Source organism: Gasterosteus aculeatus, chromosome 13 (genome assembly GCF_964276395.1).
Source record: "Gasterosteus aculeatus chromosome 13, fGasAcu3.hap1.1, whole genome shotgun sequence".
In the NCBI taxonomy this organism is placed as follows: Eukaryota; Metazoa; Chordata; class Actinopteri; order Perciformes; family Gasterosteidae; genus Gasterosteus; species Gasterosteus aculeatus.
Window position 1 is genome coordinate 4,676,422 of NC_135701.1, and position 14,753 is coordinate 4,691,174.

Here is a 14,753-nt window from a genome sequence, read left to right on the forward strand (position 1 = left end):
ATTTACTGTGCTCTTTACTCTGCTGCTTTCATTGTGCTGTCTCCGTCCGGTCGTCCTCCCAAATGTTGTCTTTGACTGCCTGGTCCCTTGTGTCGGAGCCGCTCTTTGTAAAGCGAGTGTGTGTGTGTGTGTGTGTGTGCGTGCGTGCGTGCGTGTTGTGCAGTTGTCTGTGTCACATAGAGCGGGTGTCTCTGGCTGTGTCTCCGTCCTCCCTGAGGGTGAGGCTTTACTCTTGGGTTGCGTGGCACATGTTTCACTTTTGTGCTGCTATGAAATGGGGGCAAGTTAATCTCCTCGGGTCTGTCACGCGAGATACTGTGGCTCGCCGGTTAGCCAGGAAGGGTCTCTCTCTGCGAGCCCGGGCCTCCCCAGGCCGCCCTTTTGTCTCCCCCACCTTGCTCTCTCCTACGCACTCTCTCTCTTGCCTTATTCTTTATTTTTCCATCTGTGGTTGGATCTGCCTTGGCTACAATAACATGTAAATAATATGTGTCTTTTCTTGTCTCATGTTAACTGTGAAGCGGAAAATCGCACACAGTCCTCAATAGTCTAAGGATGTGCATGTGAACATATGAACTGAACCCGTGTTGTGTATCTGCTTTCGGTCCCGTTTGTGGCAGACCTGGGCTCGCCCAAGGGCATCCGCTTCTCCGATGTCACCGACACGTCGGCCACGGTCCACTGGGTGCCTCCGAAGGCGCGGTTGGACAGCAACAGGGTCACTTACGTGCCGGCTCACGGAGGTCAGTGGGCTTTACGTTTGAACCGCTGCTCATTCGGTACTGAGACAAGCCGGCTACTCACTGCAAGACATTCATGGAACGAGAGGTTGAAACCAAACTGTAAAGATGAGTGAAGGAAGATTTCCTTTGCCACATAAAGATGTAGCCTGGAGGGCTGAGAACAGAGAATTATATTCCAGGTCATGGGTGGCTTTGTGGCCTGTATGGACATTTTCACTCGTGACCTATCAATCAGTTTAATCCTCCATCATCTGCTTGGAGAACTCCTCTCTCCAATGCTAGACTGCCCCCTAGTGAGCAGTTATAGGTACTTCTACTGAAAGAGGGGGGAGGGCTCCCCGGCAAATTGAAGTAATCATCAGCAAAAAGAAATAAATTCAAGGCCAAATTATAGTTGATCAGAACATTATGATTTTACTCCTGCAGTAATCATGAAAGATAAAAGAAAGACCATATTTATTTAATTTCTTGATTTTTCACTTTCATAATATAAAGCATTTCTACCTTTGGGTCTACATGGGCTCTGCATTTGAGAGCCTCCTGATGAAGTCCCTTAACTTCTCAAATAATAGGATCAACATATCTGCGGGACAAAAATGCTTTAGAGCATTTTCAGTAATAGCAAAACAATATTTTCAAAAAATGCTTAAAACACAACCATCTATTATACAAACTATTATGATGTTCACATTGCATGTCTAATTTGACGGACTATTGCATTTTTTTGAAGTAGAAAAAACCCCTGGTAATATTGTTTGAAGTTATTCAATTTCTTTTTTTAAAACTCCTTAATTCCAGTTTCCACTCATTCACCCAGAACACCTTGTGTTTCCTTTTGCAGGTAATGCTAAGACGCTGACGGTGTCGGGCTCGGAGTCTCAGACTGTGCTGCCCAACCTGACCCCCGGGGTCACCTATGAGGTCACCGTCGTCGCTGTCAAAGGTCAAAGGGAGAGTAAGCCTGGATCAGACAGCGTCACCACAGGTAAAACACATGCACATTTGTTATTGTAAGGCTAGATATTTTAATTGTTGTGGCCTTGTTGGAAATTCGCTGGTATCAATGCTGTAAATGGGGAGAGACAATAGCGTAATTTTATCGGTATCATAGATATCACCATGAAACCTTCCCAACCCATCATGCTTTCACTGTCTTTGTAAATTTGAATTGCATCTAATGTATTAACATGAATCAGGCTGTGAATGAAAAATGTATACAATCCATTTGACAAACCTTCAGAATATAGAGCATAAAAACTAATTTAGACAAAACAACATTTAATGTTTTTAAAAAATTTTACGTTTAGAATAAACTACAGGTGAATAGGGTAAAAAACAAATAAAGAATTATAACCCCGACTACTCACATTAAGACAATTCTTCTTGCAAATGTTCCACACTTCTACAGACAGTCTAATAAATAAATATCTATTGTTGTTGTTTTTTATCCAGCACACTTACACAAGTAGCTCCGTCCATAGGGAGATATTTCAGTGTGTGTGTGTGTGTGTTTTTATAGCTCTGGATAAGCCCCGTGGTCTGAATGCAATCAACATCACAGACACTGAAGCTCTGCTGCTGTGGCAGCCCGCCATCGCTACCGTAGACGGCTACGTCATCACCTACAGTGCAGACTCAGGTACCCAGTGCACACATGTACAACACATGCAACACTTGCTTTTACTTACCACAGTTGAAGGATTGAGGTGCTGAGCTAGTGATCTCCAGGAAGGCCTTTTGATTATATCTGAGGAAACAACACTATCAATATCCCAAAATTCAGTTTGAAATAAAAGAGTCATATTAATCAGAGATGTCAGAAACTTGCTTCATCTTTTACATCCTGCCTCCTACTTTCCACGTTTTGAATGGTGATGTGCTGCTGTAAGGCCTCCCTGCTTGTGTCCTTCCAGTGGCTCCTGTGATGGAACGTGTGTCGGGAAACGTGGTGGACTTTGACATGAGCTCTCTGACGCCGGCGACCCACTACACGGTGAAGGTGTACGCCGTGAGGGACTTGGCCAAGAGTGCTGCCACTTCCACCGACTTCACCACTGGTGAGCGTTGCTGCCTCCTTGAAGTTGACTGAAGCGTTAATGATTCTAACTAAATAGCAAACGGACATTTTCCAAGTGCAGTCAAAAGAACAACTGTATTTCAAAGTGAAACAAATGTACATGACGAGGATGATGTGAGATAACAAAAGCAACAAATTAATTCATATCAATATTGATATTTTTGATATGTGAGTTCTGTACATTGTGTACATTGACCGTGTTTATTTGAGGGTTTATCTTTTCCCAAACCCAACAGAGAAGTTGTGTTGCCTAAACAAACCTAACTAAGTATGTCACAAACTATTTGTTAACCAAGTTTATAGTTTATAACTAATTAATTCATGAAATATTTCTAAACGTTATGCAGCATTTCCCAATTTATTCCCAAACCTAAGTAGTTTGGTTCATCCTAACTAAGCACGTCACAATCTACTTACTAATGGTATTCTTGCCTAAACCCAACCTAATTATTTTATGAACTTCTCCATGGATTTAACTACGTATTTTACAATCTATTCAGAAACCTGATTAAGTAGTTTTGGTTCCTAAATCGAAGATGTTTCCTGTGAAGTTTAATCGACACATGTCGCTGACTCACTAATACCAGGATACGTCACACTTTGACCCAATTGAAGCCGATTCGCCCAATAACTACTTGATGTTTCCAACCTGCCCTTCCTGTCCAAACAACCGGAGTCCAATCAGATTAAATCCCACTGGGACACCAATGACCTCCATTATACTTTTTTGTGTCTACACAAACAAACATACCGCTCAGTTCATCGTCACAAAATACCTTCTTTTATCCCCGGACTCTGGTTTCATCAACATCCTCGTCCTTCTCGACCTTCTTGTTTCCTTTAACACCATTAACCATCACAAGCTCTCCTTAACCAGGTCCCTCTCAGAGGGACATTGACTTATCTCGACCTCATGGTCCTGTGTAGGGATCAGTGCTGGGCCCTCTTCTCTTTGTCCTCCACACGCTACAACTTGGACGTATCTCACTGGCCTCCAGTTTCACTGTTATGAATAATTCATTCTTGAAGACCATCACAGCTGCCTTTTGCTGCACCCTCATCGCCCAATGGACATTTAAAGGGAAAGTTTGGGCCATTTCAAGTGCGGTTGACTGATCTGTAGTCAGTCTATCACCTGCAGTGGTCTCGGGCAGACACAGCAGGTATATTTATGATACGTTTTTTAAATCAACATCAGTTAAATATATGCTATATTTTGAATATTAGAGAGTTATCATCTGGGGCCGTTAATGACGTTATCGCAAAAGTAACCGGACAGTTTGGGGAATACAAACTAATCAAAGTCACACAATACCATATAAGCAGAGGTAGACAAGCTACCCCTTTGTGCTGTGAGGTAAAATAACTGTTCATTATTTTATTCATTCATCTATGGAGTTTAAATACTCCATATAAAGCGTAGATATGAAGATATTTAATAGCCTAAATGTGATTTTTGCGTTTTCAGATGTGGACGCCCCTCAGGATCTGGCAGCCAGCAACATCCAGACAGAGAACGCCATGCTGAGCTGGAAGCCGCCTCGCGCTGACATCACGGGGTACATCCTCAGCTTCGAGGCCGCAGACGGCACCATCCGTGTGAGTAAAGACTCCAGAGTTCCACTGAACCAGGAGGACAGTCGGTCTGTGAAATGCATTCAGGAATAGAACGACTCAACGTGCTTCTCTTTCAGGAGGTGGTGCTGAGTCCCACCGCTGTCTCCTATAACATGGCTCCGCTCAGCGCCTCAACAGAGTACACAGTAAAGCTGCAGGCCATTGCCGGTCCCAAGAGAAGCCGAGTCGTCACTACGGTCTTCACCACCAGTGAGTGGACTCATACACACGGAAAGATTTCAGCAATTCATCTCTTCTTTTTGGGTGATATCTCGTCTTACATTGCTATGTTCATCCTTTTTTATCAAGTGAAATCCCTCCAAAGACACCAACACATTAACGATTGACATCGGCTTTTACAATTTTCGGTAACTTCTCTTCTGGAAACTGTACTGAAACTTCCAAGAGTCTCTGTCTATGGTAAAAAAAAGACGGTAGACAACTGAGCCAGAACCAACTTCCAACCGGAACATCGTCTACTCATCGCAAATATATGAATGCTTCACATCCTTCAAAGTGTTAGAGGCTTGGCTACAATCCCCAGTAATCCGTTTAGAATAACAAGTTAAAGTTTGAAAATATCAAGCAAATTGGTCCAGAAATATTGCACTCGGCGGTGCAAAAGTTCATCAATCCTTAAGTTAACATGGAAACTATCACCGCAAATCTCTAGCGGGAAAGACGGTGATATCTGAGTCCGCTCTTTTTGTTCTGTAATACGTTTAATACTCACTCTTGAGCGTCATTTACGCGTTACCCGTTTGGGCTTCTTACTGGCTGTGGGAGCTGTCGATATTTTCTGGGTGGGTTTGGTTGGATCCAATGGGATCAGACAAAAACAACTGGTTGGCCAAACAATGCCAAATTTAGAAAAAAATACAGTCCTCCCGTGTTTTTATGTGTGCTATATGCATTATTTCTTCACCCAAAACATATAAACGTATTTATCAGAACCCTCACATGAGTTTCCCTTTATCCTACAGAAAAAAATGTCCAAATAGACAAAGTACTTATTTAGTTTACGAGTAATTTCCCTTTTTATCATGGGTGTGCCATTTTCAGAGCAGAGGTCAAAAAGCTCAGGGTACCAACGAGGCTGTGATCATCCTTGGAGTCACAATAGGACATTTTATAAAGTGAAGTTCATCATTTAAAAAAGGATATCACTGTGGGAAAGTACCTTATTACAAATTAGACGTATTGTATACGTCTATTATAACATGTCTGTTATGTTATAAAGTCTGCAGGTTTCCCTCTCTGGCTTTAAAACGGACCCCGCCTCTTAAAGACAGCAGAGAACTTCCATTTATCTGACTTTTGTTTCAAAGACCAGGCACACACACCAGCAGTATGCGCTCCCATCCACCACGCCGGTTGTTACTGGTTCTGTCTAGTCCGCGTTGTACATTTTACCGATCGTATCCTGTGTTTTGTGCGTTTGTGCTCCTAGCCGGCGTGCTGTACCGATTCCCAAAGGACTGCTCCCAGGCCCTGCTGAACGGCGACACCACATCAGACCTGTACACCATCTATCTGGGTGGAGATGAGAGCCAGCCGATCCAGGTCTACTGCGACATGAGCACCGATGGAGGCGGATGGATTGTAGGTCTCCGGTTATGAAGGACACACGCGCCCAATACGTGTAGATCTTTAAAGCCATGCTAATCAATATTGCTCAAACGCTCAACAAATTGTCATGTTTGTTTGGAAAACCCTGCACATGTTCACTGTCCGATAGTTCACGCACAACAGTGAGAATGTCTGGCGACCTTTTGTCTTTGTCAGGTTTTCCTCAGACGGCAAAGCGGCAGATTGGAGTTTTTCCGCAACTGGAAGAATTACACAGGAGGCTTCGGTGACATGAATGATGAATTCTGGCTGGGTAATTACAAAAATAAAGAAATAAATCACAGCACAGCACAGTATTGTTGCAAGTGTATTGTGATATAATCTGTTTTGCTCGAGATTAAGGTGATTTATCAAAAAGGAATTGTATCATTCAGTGGCATCCAAAGTGTGTGATTACATTAATGCATTCCATGGATCCTACATTGATTTAAACTTAATTATAATCATTATCTCCATCAGGTGAGACCATGTGTTCTGCCTTGTGTGTGTTCTAACGTGTGTGTGTGAGATTCTGTGTCTTTTCATGCCTCATTTTACATACTTCTGGACCCATAAACCGAACCTTTTTGCCTGTGATGATACAAACTTTTTAATACATTATTGGCTGCTGACTAAAAAACGGCCAGACAGCAATTCTGATAATCGTCTAAACTAAGCTTGACTCCATTCCTGATGGTTAATGATCAGCTAAAACAAGATGGAGAAATCCCTGTTTTGGTTGCATTGACTCTACATATATTATACATTGACTGACTGAAAGTGAGCCAGTGGGGAGAAACGATTGGGAAATGAAAGTCATCTTAGTTGGAGACAAGCCGGAGGGAGATCTGAACCCTACCGAGAGCACTTCTTACTATTGCTTTAATTAAACATATTGCAAGAAATAGATACACTTCACTGACTTATCCCTCTTCCTCAGGTCTTTCCAACATGCATAAGATCACAACCGGAGGTCAGTATGAGCTGAGAGTGGACCTGAGAGATAAGGGAGAAACAGCCTACGCTCAATACGACAAGTTCTCTGTTTCTGAACCTCGAACCCGCTACAAGGTCCACGTTGGAGGATACAGTGGAACAGCAGGTAGAGTTGACCGGTGTGGCCTGCAGCCAAACCTCTTACTTTTATTCTAATACACACGGCAAATGACTTTTGTTGTTTGAGTGCAAGCTAGGTTTGTTAGCTTAGTTTGTTGCTCATGGTTCATGAGTGACTGTTTCCAAGATGTACAATTACATGCAATGGTGCAAAAGACTGTTTGCAAAAATGTGCCTAAGTATTAGAAGATTATGCAGAAAAACTAAAGCCAAAGCGTGTACTTAATAGATCATTAAAATATAGTTTCTGTTTAATATCTGAAGCACTTCTGCCTTAAACCATTCCCGGCCTTATGATTTGACTGTAAATGGACGATTTACTCACATTACTCAAAAAACATCATGCACAACTTGAAACTAGAGATTCAGACCATAACATGTTCATTATTGCTATTCATTAAAAGCAAGCTTCCCCGTTGTGTGTCCTTGTAGGTGACTCTATGACCTACCACCACGGCCGTCCCTTCTCCACTTACGACCACGATAACGACATCGCTGTCACCAACTGTGCCCAGTCCTATAAGGGAGCCTTCTGGTACAAGAACTGCCACCGTGTCAACCTCATGGGACGATATGGAGATAACAGTCACAGCAAGGTACAGTGTTCCTCTGGTGCACTTACTGTACGGCCTCAATTGTAAGGGGATTCAACAAGTAGGGTCCTTAAGGGGCTTCCTGGGGTCACTGAGGGGCCCTGATGGAGTTACATAAGTCTTTGAAATGAGAGCATTCCAGAACTTCTGAGGATAGTCAGCTGAATTTAAGCTGGTTTCATTTCACTAACTCCGCCAGGCGCGATGTGGACAGATCATGCTTTTGGCCGTGCGTCTGTCCGTCCATGGTTTACCTCCCATTCTACCGGATCTATCGGCCTAATATTGTGTGCTCATTTATGACTGTTTGCTCAATGACCTTTTGTGTTAATTATTTTGCTAAAGGTATTTACAGCAAGCTGAAAAAAACAGCTTAACCTTCTACAAAATACAAGCTAATGATGCTCATATCATTTGAGGGAAACCTTTCCAATGTCTCCGATATTCCGACAACGTCAGTTGCTCCTTTTGCTTACCTATGAGGCGGTTTGGTTCGCAGCAGAGATACAGAACCAGTTAAACCAGTTTGTGTGGAGGAAAGGAAGCGCGAAAAAAAAAAACAAAGACGAGAGAAGTAAAGTGGTTTGTGAAGGTTAGGTGTTTGGTCAGAAAATAAAACGGGAAGTGACACTGGTTTTCCGTTCTTGGGGGTCGTCACACACAGATTGAAAAGACCAAGTTCAATTGAATGAGAAGGTGTGTCCAAACTTTTGCTTGGTACTGTAGTTGAAAGTGGGGAAGCTCTGATACAGACGCTCACTGCATCAGTATTAGAGGCTAAAGCCCAATGAACAGGCTCTGGATGTTTGAAGAGTGGGGAGGGAAAATGGGTTGATGTATTTGCTAGACCACATGTAAAATATATTTTACAGTTCATTTGCCACAAGAACATTTTGCCATACCAGAGTGGTTACATTCATTTATTGCAAAAAGCAAGACGTAAAAAGTGTTGCCATTGGACGTAGTCTGAGGTTTCCACTAGTGTTCAATATCGCTGGGGTTGCTTTGGCTGTAGTGTGGGACAAGTACTGACATGGACACAACTCTTTGTCCCTATCTTGCCCTTTAGGGTGTGAACTGGTTCCACTGGAAAGGCCATGAGCACTCAATCGAGTTTGCTGAGATGAAGATCAGGCCGTCCAACTTCAGGAACCTGGAGGGGAGGAGGAAACGGTCATAGACGATCCACCGACACCACCAACAACACTGCAACTACTTCGTCTGGACTCCCCATGAACCACCCCGGCTCCCTCACCCAACACACCCTGCAGCGACCAAAGCCACTGCCTCCAAGCAAAACAAAACCCAACAAAACATCCATCCCCCGGCCCCCCGATTGCCCACAGACCAGCCACAATCCCTCTCCCCCCCCCGTGATACGGTCGTGGAAGTGCGGCCGGTGCGAAAACAGATGGGTATGTTACGAACCGGACATAGATCAAGCCCACGCGGATCCTACACGTGCACCGAAGAGACCAAGACCAACTCCATCCTTCCGATCCCGTCTCTTGTGTTGCAGTATTTGCGGGGAGGCAACTGCGCAGCTTGGGCATTATGTTGTGTACAGATTAATACATACACATTTGGGATTTTACAGACTGTTTATAGTACAATGTGGTCTTGTTTAAGTTCAGGGCCGATAATACGGTGATAATTCAACTGGATTATCATATAAATTCTATTCCTTGTACAGCACTGTACACGTACGCGTCCGATTTAAACATTTGAAGAGGCATGCCCCGCAGACGGCATTGCTCAGATGTCCGATACCTCCGTCTAACTTGCCATTTTATTGTCTTTGCGCTCAACTTGTCTCAGTGTCACTTTATCCTCCCAATGTTCCCTTATCTCCCAACATCTGACGCATTAGAGATGGAAATGAAAAGAGAAAAAAAAAAAAGTGTTTTACCCGCCCCCTCCCATGTCCCCACGCGAATGGCGATGTTTCCATTCATCATGTAAGCCCCTAAAGTCATCATCTTACAGCCACAGTGTTGAAAAGAACAGCTGATGTTTTCCATTTGTTTTGTTTCTCTTGTGAACTGAGGCAGGACCTGTTATTTAGTATAAAACGAAACAAGGTGATAATTTTTGTTTTTTGTGTGCAAAATGTGAATACAGTACATAAATGTGGAACGAGAGACCGTTCTGTGTTGTTGACACTAAAGATGTCGATGCGCAAAACGTGGAAAAAAAATCCAGCCAATTGAAACTGATTTTATATTGGACATGATGAAAATAGTGTGTGAACAGGCCAAAACTAGAGAGCTACTTTCTGTTTCTGGCCTCCACTGCCGCCTCCCTCTCCCCAGCCCCGTCCACAGCGGCATACTAAACCACTGACCTTCTAAAGAATGCCTGCGTAAATTAAGTTTGTTTTTATTGTTTTCTTTGTTTATAACTGGGTGAACAACAGGTGTTTCTGTGTAAGCGGTATTACAATAAAACTGTTTGTTTAAAAGGAACATGTTGCAGCGTTTTAGTTCTTCAGGTCTCGACTCAATGTCCACCTTCTGGCTTAAAAAAAAAACTTTTTCACCGGAAAAAGATTGCTCAGTTGCTCACACAGATTCACCATTAGTTAACAGGTTTGTGCCCCTTAACGTAGTAGTAGTAGTAAGCTGTCAGTAGCTTTTGATTTCTGACTGAGGAATTCTACATTTACTTACGCATACGTGCAATTTACCTTTTTTTCTTTGCCCTCCATATACATTTTCTTTTTACAAATAAACAAGTAAAACAAAAAAGTAAAACAGAGGTATAAACATTAAACAACAATATAATATTTTAATATAATGTAATTATTATTAATTACAACAATTTTAATTATTATTATATAGATCAATAAAATCAATTAAAGAGATATAATGGAATTGTTGAAACAAACTGTTCTAAACCGAGCAGGAACCAGTGTAAGATTTGGCCATGGAGCTGTGTGGAAAGCAGGGCAGCTGGTCTATAGAGGGCAATAGGGCGTATCCCCACCTTGAGCCACAAAAATACCCAGTAATATATGTAAATTAAGATATCTGCGCAAAATATATGCTTTTCCTGCACATACTCATGTACGTCTTAGCTGGGATCGGGCCGTGTCCTAATGCGGCGGGTCTAAGAAGCATATATATTGGATATATATAATAGTTACAATATGGTACGTACATCATATTCTGAATATCGTTTTAAATATATATATTCATTAATATAGTGAATTTTTTGAATAAGATGTCCTTATTGTGTTAAACTGTTAATAAATGTTAAATATTATAACAATAACTGCAAAGTAACAATACGTGTTTGATACTCTTTTTTGCATTGAATCATACAGGGAGGTTTACTGAAACTGAAAGGCAAGATTACCCTCCAAAATGATCCATCTATCCATCCATCCATCCATCCATCGTCAAACCGCTTATCCTGCACACAGGGTCGCGGGGGGGCTGGAGTCCATCCCAGCCAACTTCGGGCGATAGACAGGGTACATCCTGGATTGGTCGCCAGCCAATCGCAGGACTACACAGAGACACACAACCATTCACACTCACATTCACACATCCCCTCCAAGATGATATCTGCCATAAATATTGATGGGATCCACCTGTAGTGGCCATTTCTCCTCAGGACCAACTAGCAACTTCAATCAAAGGGCACTGGTTCTTTCCTTTTTCACGCAGCAAGAGAGCCGATTGTCCAAGCAGGATTCCCGTTTTGTTTGATGTTTATTTGGCTCACGAGACAAGCAAACAAACACATAAACATAGAATAAATCGTATTCCTGATCTCTTACGCTAGTTAAAAAACTACGACTCACCCCGGTGCATGCTGGTCTTTCCCTGGTTACCCCTTGAAGTATCGGCACGGTATTGCCCCACTTTTTAACCAGCCAGCTATTTATACTTAAATAACAAAAAATAATAATTAAACTAAATTGACTAGAAAAAAACAACTTAATATATAATTCATATAATAATTAAATAATAATAACAATAATAACTCAAGCCAAATAGCATTACTACTTCGGGAGAAATAAGTGAACGCTAACTGTTAATGTAAAGATCCAACGCCGCCAATAGGAAGAGGCGCTCGGAGCAGCTGCCGCACCACGTGACCGGCCGCTCCGCCGCGTGGGTTCGGTTTCCTCCGCGCGGCGGCAGGTAGTTCCCGACGCCGACACAAACCCGGCGGGACTTCGTGGACTCTTTGGTTTTCTTTTTTTTCCGGTCTTGAGTCGTTGTAGCGCGAGCCCGGAGTCACCAGGAGACCTCGGGGCGATGAGGAGACATTCTCTGCGGAGGTTAGTGAAGCTATTCGCCGCCGCGGTCGGGCTCTTCCTGTCGGCGCACATCTTACTCAGTGGTCTGACTTCTGGTAAACATCCGCCGAAGCCGAGTCCCCTTCCCGCGGAGGAATACCGGCTCGTTTCCCCTGAAACATACGAGTATGTTCTCAACCGGCCGGCCGCGTGCGCGGACCGAACCAGACCCCCCTTCCTGGTCTTCATGGTCCCGGTCGCGCCTGCGGAGGCCGCGGCCAGGGAAGCCGTCAGGGAGACGTGGGGGGCTCCGAGTGAAGACACCCTCACCCTGTTCTACGTGGGGCTGCCGGAGGGGGGGCGGGGCTCGCGCGTCCAGGCCCTGCTGGAGGAGGAGAGCAGCGCGCGCGCCGACATCATCCAGGTGAACTTCCAGGACAGTTACCAGAACCTGACGGTCAAGACCATGATGATGATGAGCTGGCTGGCCACGCACTGCCCGAACGCCTCCTACGCCATGAAGGCGGACGCCGACGTCTTCGTGAACGTCTTCCATCTCCTCAGGAGACTGAGGAGCTCCCCCGGGCGGGACTTCATCACGGGGTCGGTGATCAGCGACGGCAGGCCGAGGAGGAGCCGCGACAGCAAGTGGCACTTGTCGAAGGAGGTGTACCCGGAGGACAGCTTCCCGCCGTACGTGTCCGGGGCGGGCTACGTCTTCTCGGCCGACCTGGCCCCCAGGATCTCCTGGGCGTCCCGGTTCGTGAGGCCGATCCCCCTGGAGGACGTGTACGTGGGGCTGTGTCTGCGCGTGCTGGCCGTGCGGCCCGTGTACTCACTCGGCCTGCCGACCTTCAGGAACCTGTTCGAAGTCCGGCAGCTGGAGTACGACAGGTGCGCCTTCGCGCGACTGGTGCTCGCCAACGGGTTTAAGCCGTCCCAGCTGCTGCACATGTGGCGGGACTTCTCCAAGGACCAAAGCGGCTGCTGACTGCAAAGTCCACACACACACACACACACACACACACACACACACACACACACACACACACACACACACACACACACACACACACACACACGGAAAGGAAAAGCCATGAGACGCAGAGATGTTTCGCTTAGACCAAAATGATTTATTATCAGGGAGTTTTGATGAATTAGTCCGTCAGCAAAGAAATGAATGAGTAGTTAATCCTTGAAGTGGGGCTGTCTCTGTCTCAGTCTCTCTTCAATTTGTCCTCCTCAGGTCAAAGAAGAGCAAAACTAGATAACTTTAAGTACACTTACTTCCCTGTTTATCTGACGGGTTCAATGGAGCCACAGAATGTAAAGAATGTACGCGTCTATGAGTCAGGGGACAGAGTCCTCATAAGCCACTTGACAGGAAAATCAGGAATAGAGATGTTAGCGATAATAATAATAATAATATACATAAAACTAAAGATGAATGAATTCAAATGAGAGCTGACTAAACTAATCCTATAACACTCTTTTTATAGAAAGTTGAAGTGACCATTACGGGGTGCCATCACATCTGTATTAGACCTCCAACTTCCTGCAGACAGACCCTGATTCTGAATTGTTAGTGTAATCACGATAATCCTTAAAAAAAGTTTTACCAATGTTTTGGCTTTAATGGATCGTGAAAGTGGCGCTGTTTCAGAAAGGCTTTCTCCGCGTTGCATTAAAATGTATTATCCAAAGTTAATCCAAGGAATTGCTGTTTACACCAAAGACTAAAAAATAAATAATCCACATTGCTGTACCGGTAGTTACCTTAAATTACTTGGAGCCATACAAGCATTAGAAGCCATTGGATGCATCACGCTGCTGCTGGGAGAGCTTGACAGAGCGGAGCCTCTATTTGCCTGGTCAGGTGACCGCTGTGCCTTTTTAAATACTGCGTCTTCCAACTCTGTGCCTTTTTATGTCGTCGTTGTTGTTGTTGTGGTTTCACATGACGACCAGCTGATGGCAGCATGCGCTGAGATTTAGTGCCTGATGCAGAAGTGTTATATGACCTTTTACTGCCTATTTATTCTTCTTCAAGCCAACACCTTCATATTTATCAGGGGTCACTTAGTGCTGCTATTGTTGTGTTCTTATCATTGCTGCTGCAGCTTTTGGTATCGCTCTTCGGTTGCCATGCTGGAATAAATGCTGTTTCCTTCCAGACAAAATAAAAGTCTTGGTTAAGTATTGAAAGCAATGTTTTCAATGTGTCCTTTTTTATCCCATGTTTAAATATAAAATATGTCTCAGTCACATCCACATACCAAAGGCTTTGCTGCCGTAGTTAAAACGCGGATGACCCATAAACTCTGATGCAAACCTACACTTTTGTAAAACATATATATTTTTTAAATTGTTCCACATTTCTGCCTCAGTATTGTTTTAAGTTGTTTTGCAATTTCTTTTGAAATATGTTTTGCACAAAAGATTTAGTTCTGCTCCAAAGAAGCATTTTTTTTTCGTGGACAAAACAGGAAGGTTCCAGGTTGTGTGTTATTGATACATCCATATGTTAAGTGTATTGTAGTTGGAAAACCCCGCTCACCTGTAGTTCTCAGGTGTTTGTCACTGATTCATACTGATGGACCGCATGTGCTTGATTAAGAGCTTTCTTTTGTTCTTGGGCAGATCAATATATCCATATTATTTGAGAATTGATGTTATCTGGTATTTTAACAATAGAATATTCAAATTAAATTACTGACCAGTTTTCTTAAAATATCACATTTGAAGGGGTC

The 14,753-nt window shown here is 43.7% G+C and overlaps 2 protein-coding genes across 8 annotated transcripts in view; both read left to right on the top strand.

Annotated features, from left to right (window-relative positions):
• The window catches only part of tncb (tenascin Cb), a 70,657-nt gene extending 60,438 nt beyond the window's left edge, over window positions 1-10,219 (top strand). For all 7 annotated transcript variants that reach the window (XM_078087070.1, XM_078087072.1, XM_040195584.2 and 4 more), the window contains 11 exons: window positions 621-743; window positions 1,585-1,728; window positions 2,263-2,382; window positions 2,657-2,800; window positions 4,289-4,419; window positions 4,515-4,647; window positions 5,888-6,039; window positions 6,223-6,319; window positions 6,986-7,147; window positions 7,594-7,757; window positions 8,824-10,219. In XM_078087070.1, the coding sequence (XP_077943196.1) occupies window positions 621-743; window positions 1,585-1,728; window positions 2,263-2,382; window positions 2,657-2,800; window positions 4,289-4,419; window positions 4,515-4,647; window positions 5,888-6,039; window positions 6,223-6,319; window positions 6,986-7,147; window positions 7,594-7,757; window positions 8,824-8,934 (1,481 nt within the window). In that variant the 3' untranslated portion in view covers window positions 8,935-10,219. The remainder of the gene's footprint in view (window positions 1-620; window positions 744-1,584; window positions 1,729-2,262; window positions 2,383-2,656; window positions 2,801-4,288; window positions 4,420-4,514; window positions 4,648-5,887; window positions 6,040-6,222; window positions 6,320-6,985; window positions 7,148-7,593; window positions 7,758-8,823) is intronic.
• Window positions 10,220-11,776: 1,557 nt separating this feature from the next.
• b3galt8 (beta-1,3-galactosyltransferase 8) lies at window positions 11,777-14,208 on the top strand. Its single transcript, XM_040196553.2, has one exon. It carries the CDS (start codon window positions 12,023-12,025, stop codon window positions 12,992-12,994), a length of 972 nt encoding a protein of 323 aa, XP_040052487.2. The 5' UTR covers window positions 11,777-12,022; the 3' UTR covers window positions 12,995-14,208.
• The last annotated feature ends 545 nt before the right edge of the window (window positions 14,209-14,753 follow it).

Excerpts from the sequence above, each read along its gene's own strand:
- b3galt8 (XM_040196553.2), top strand. The coding sequence starts at position 12,023 with ATGAGGAGACATTCTCTGCGGAGGTTAGTGAAGCTATTCGCCGCCGCG.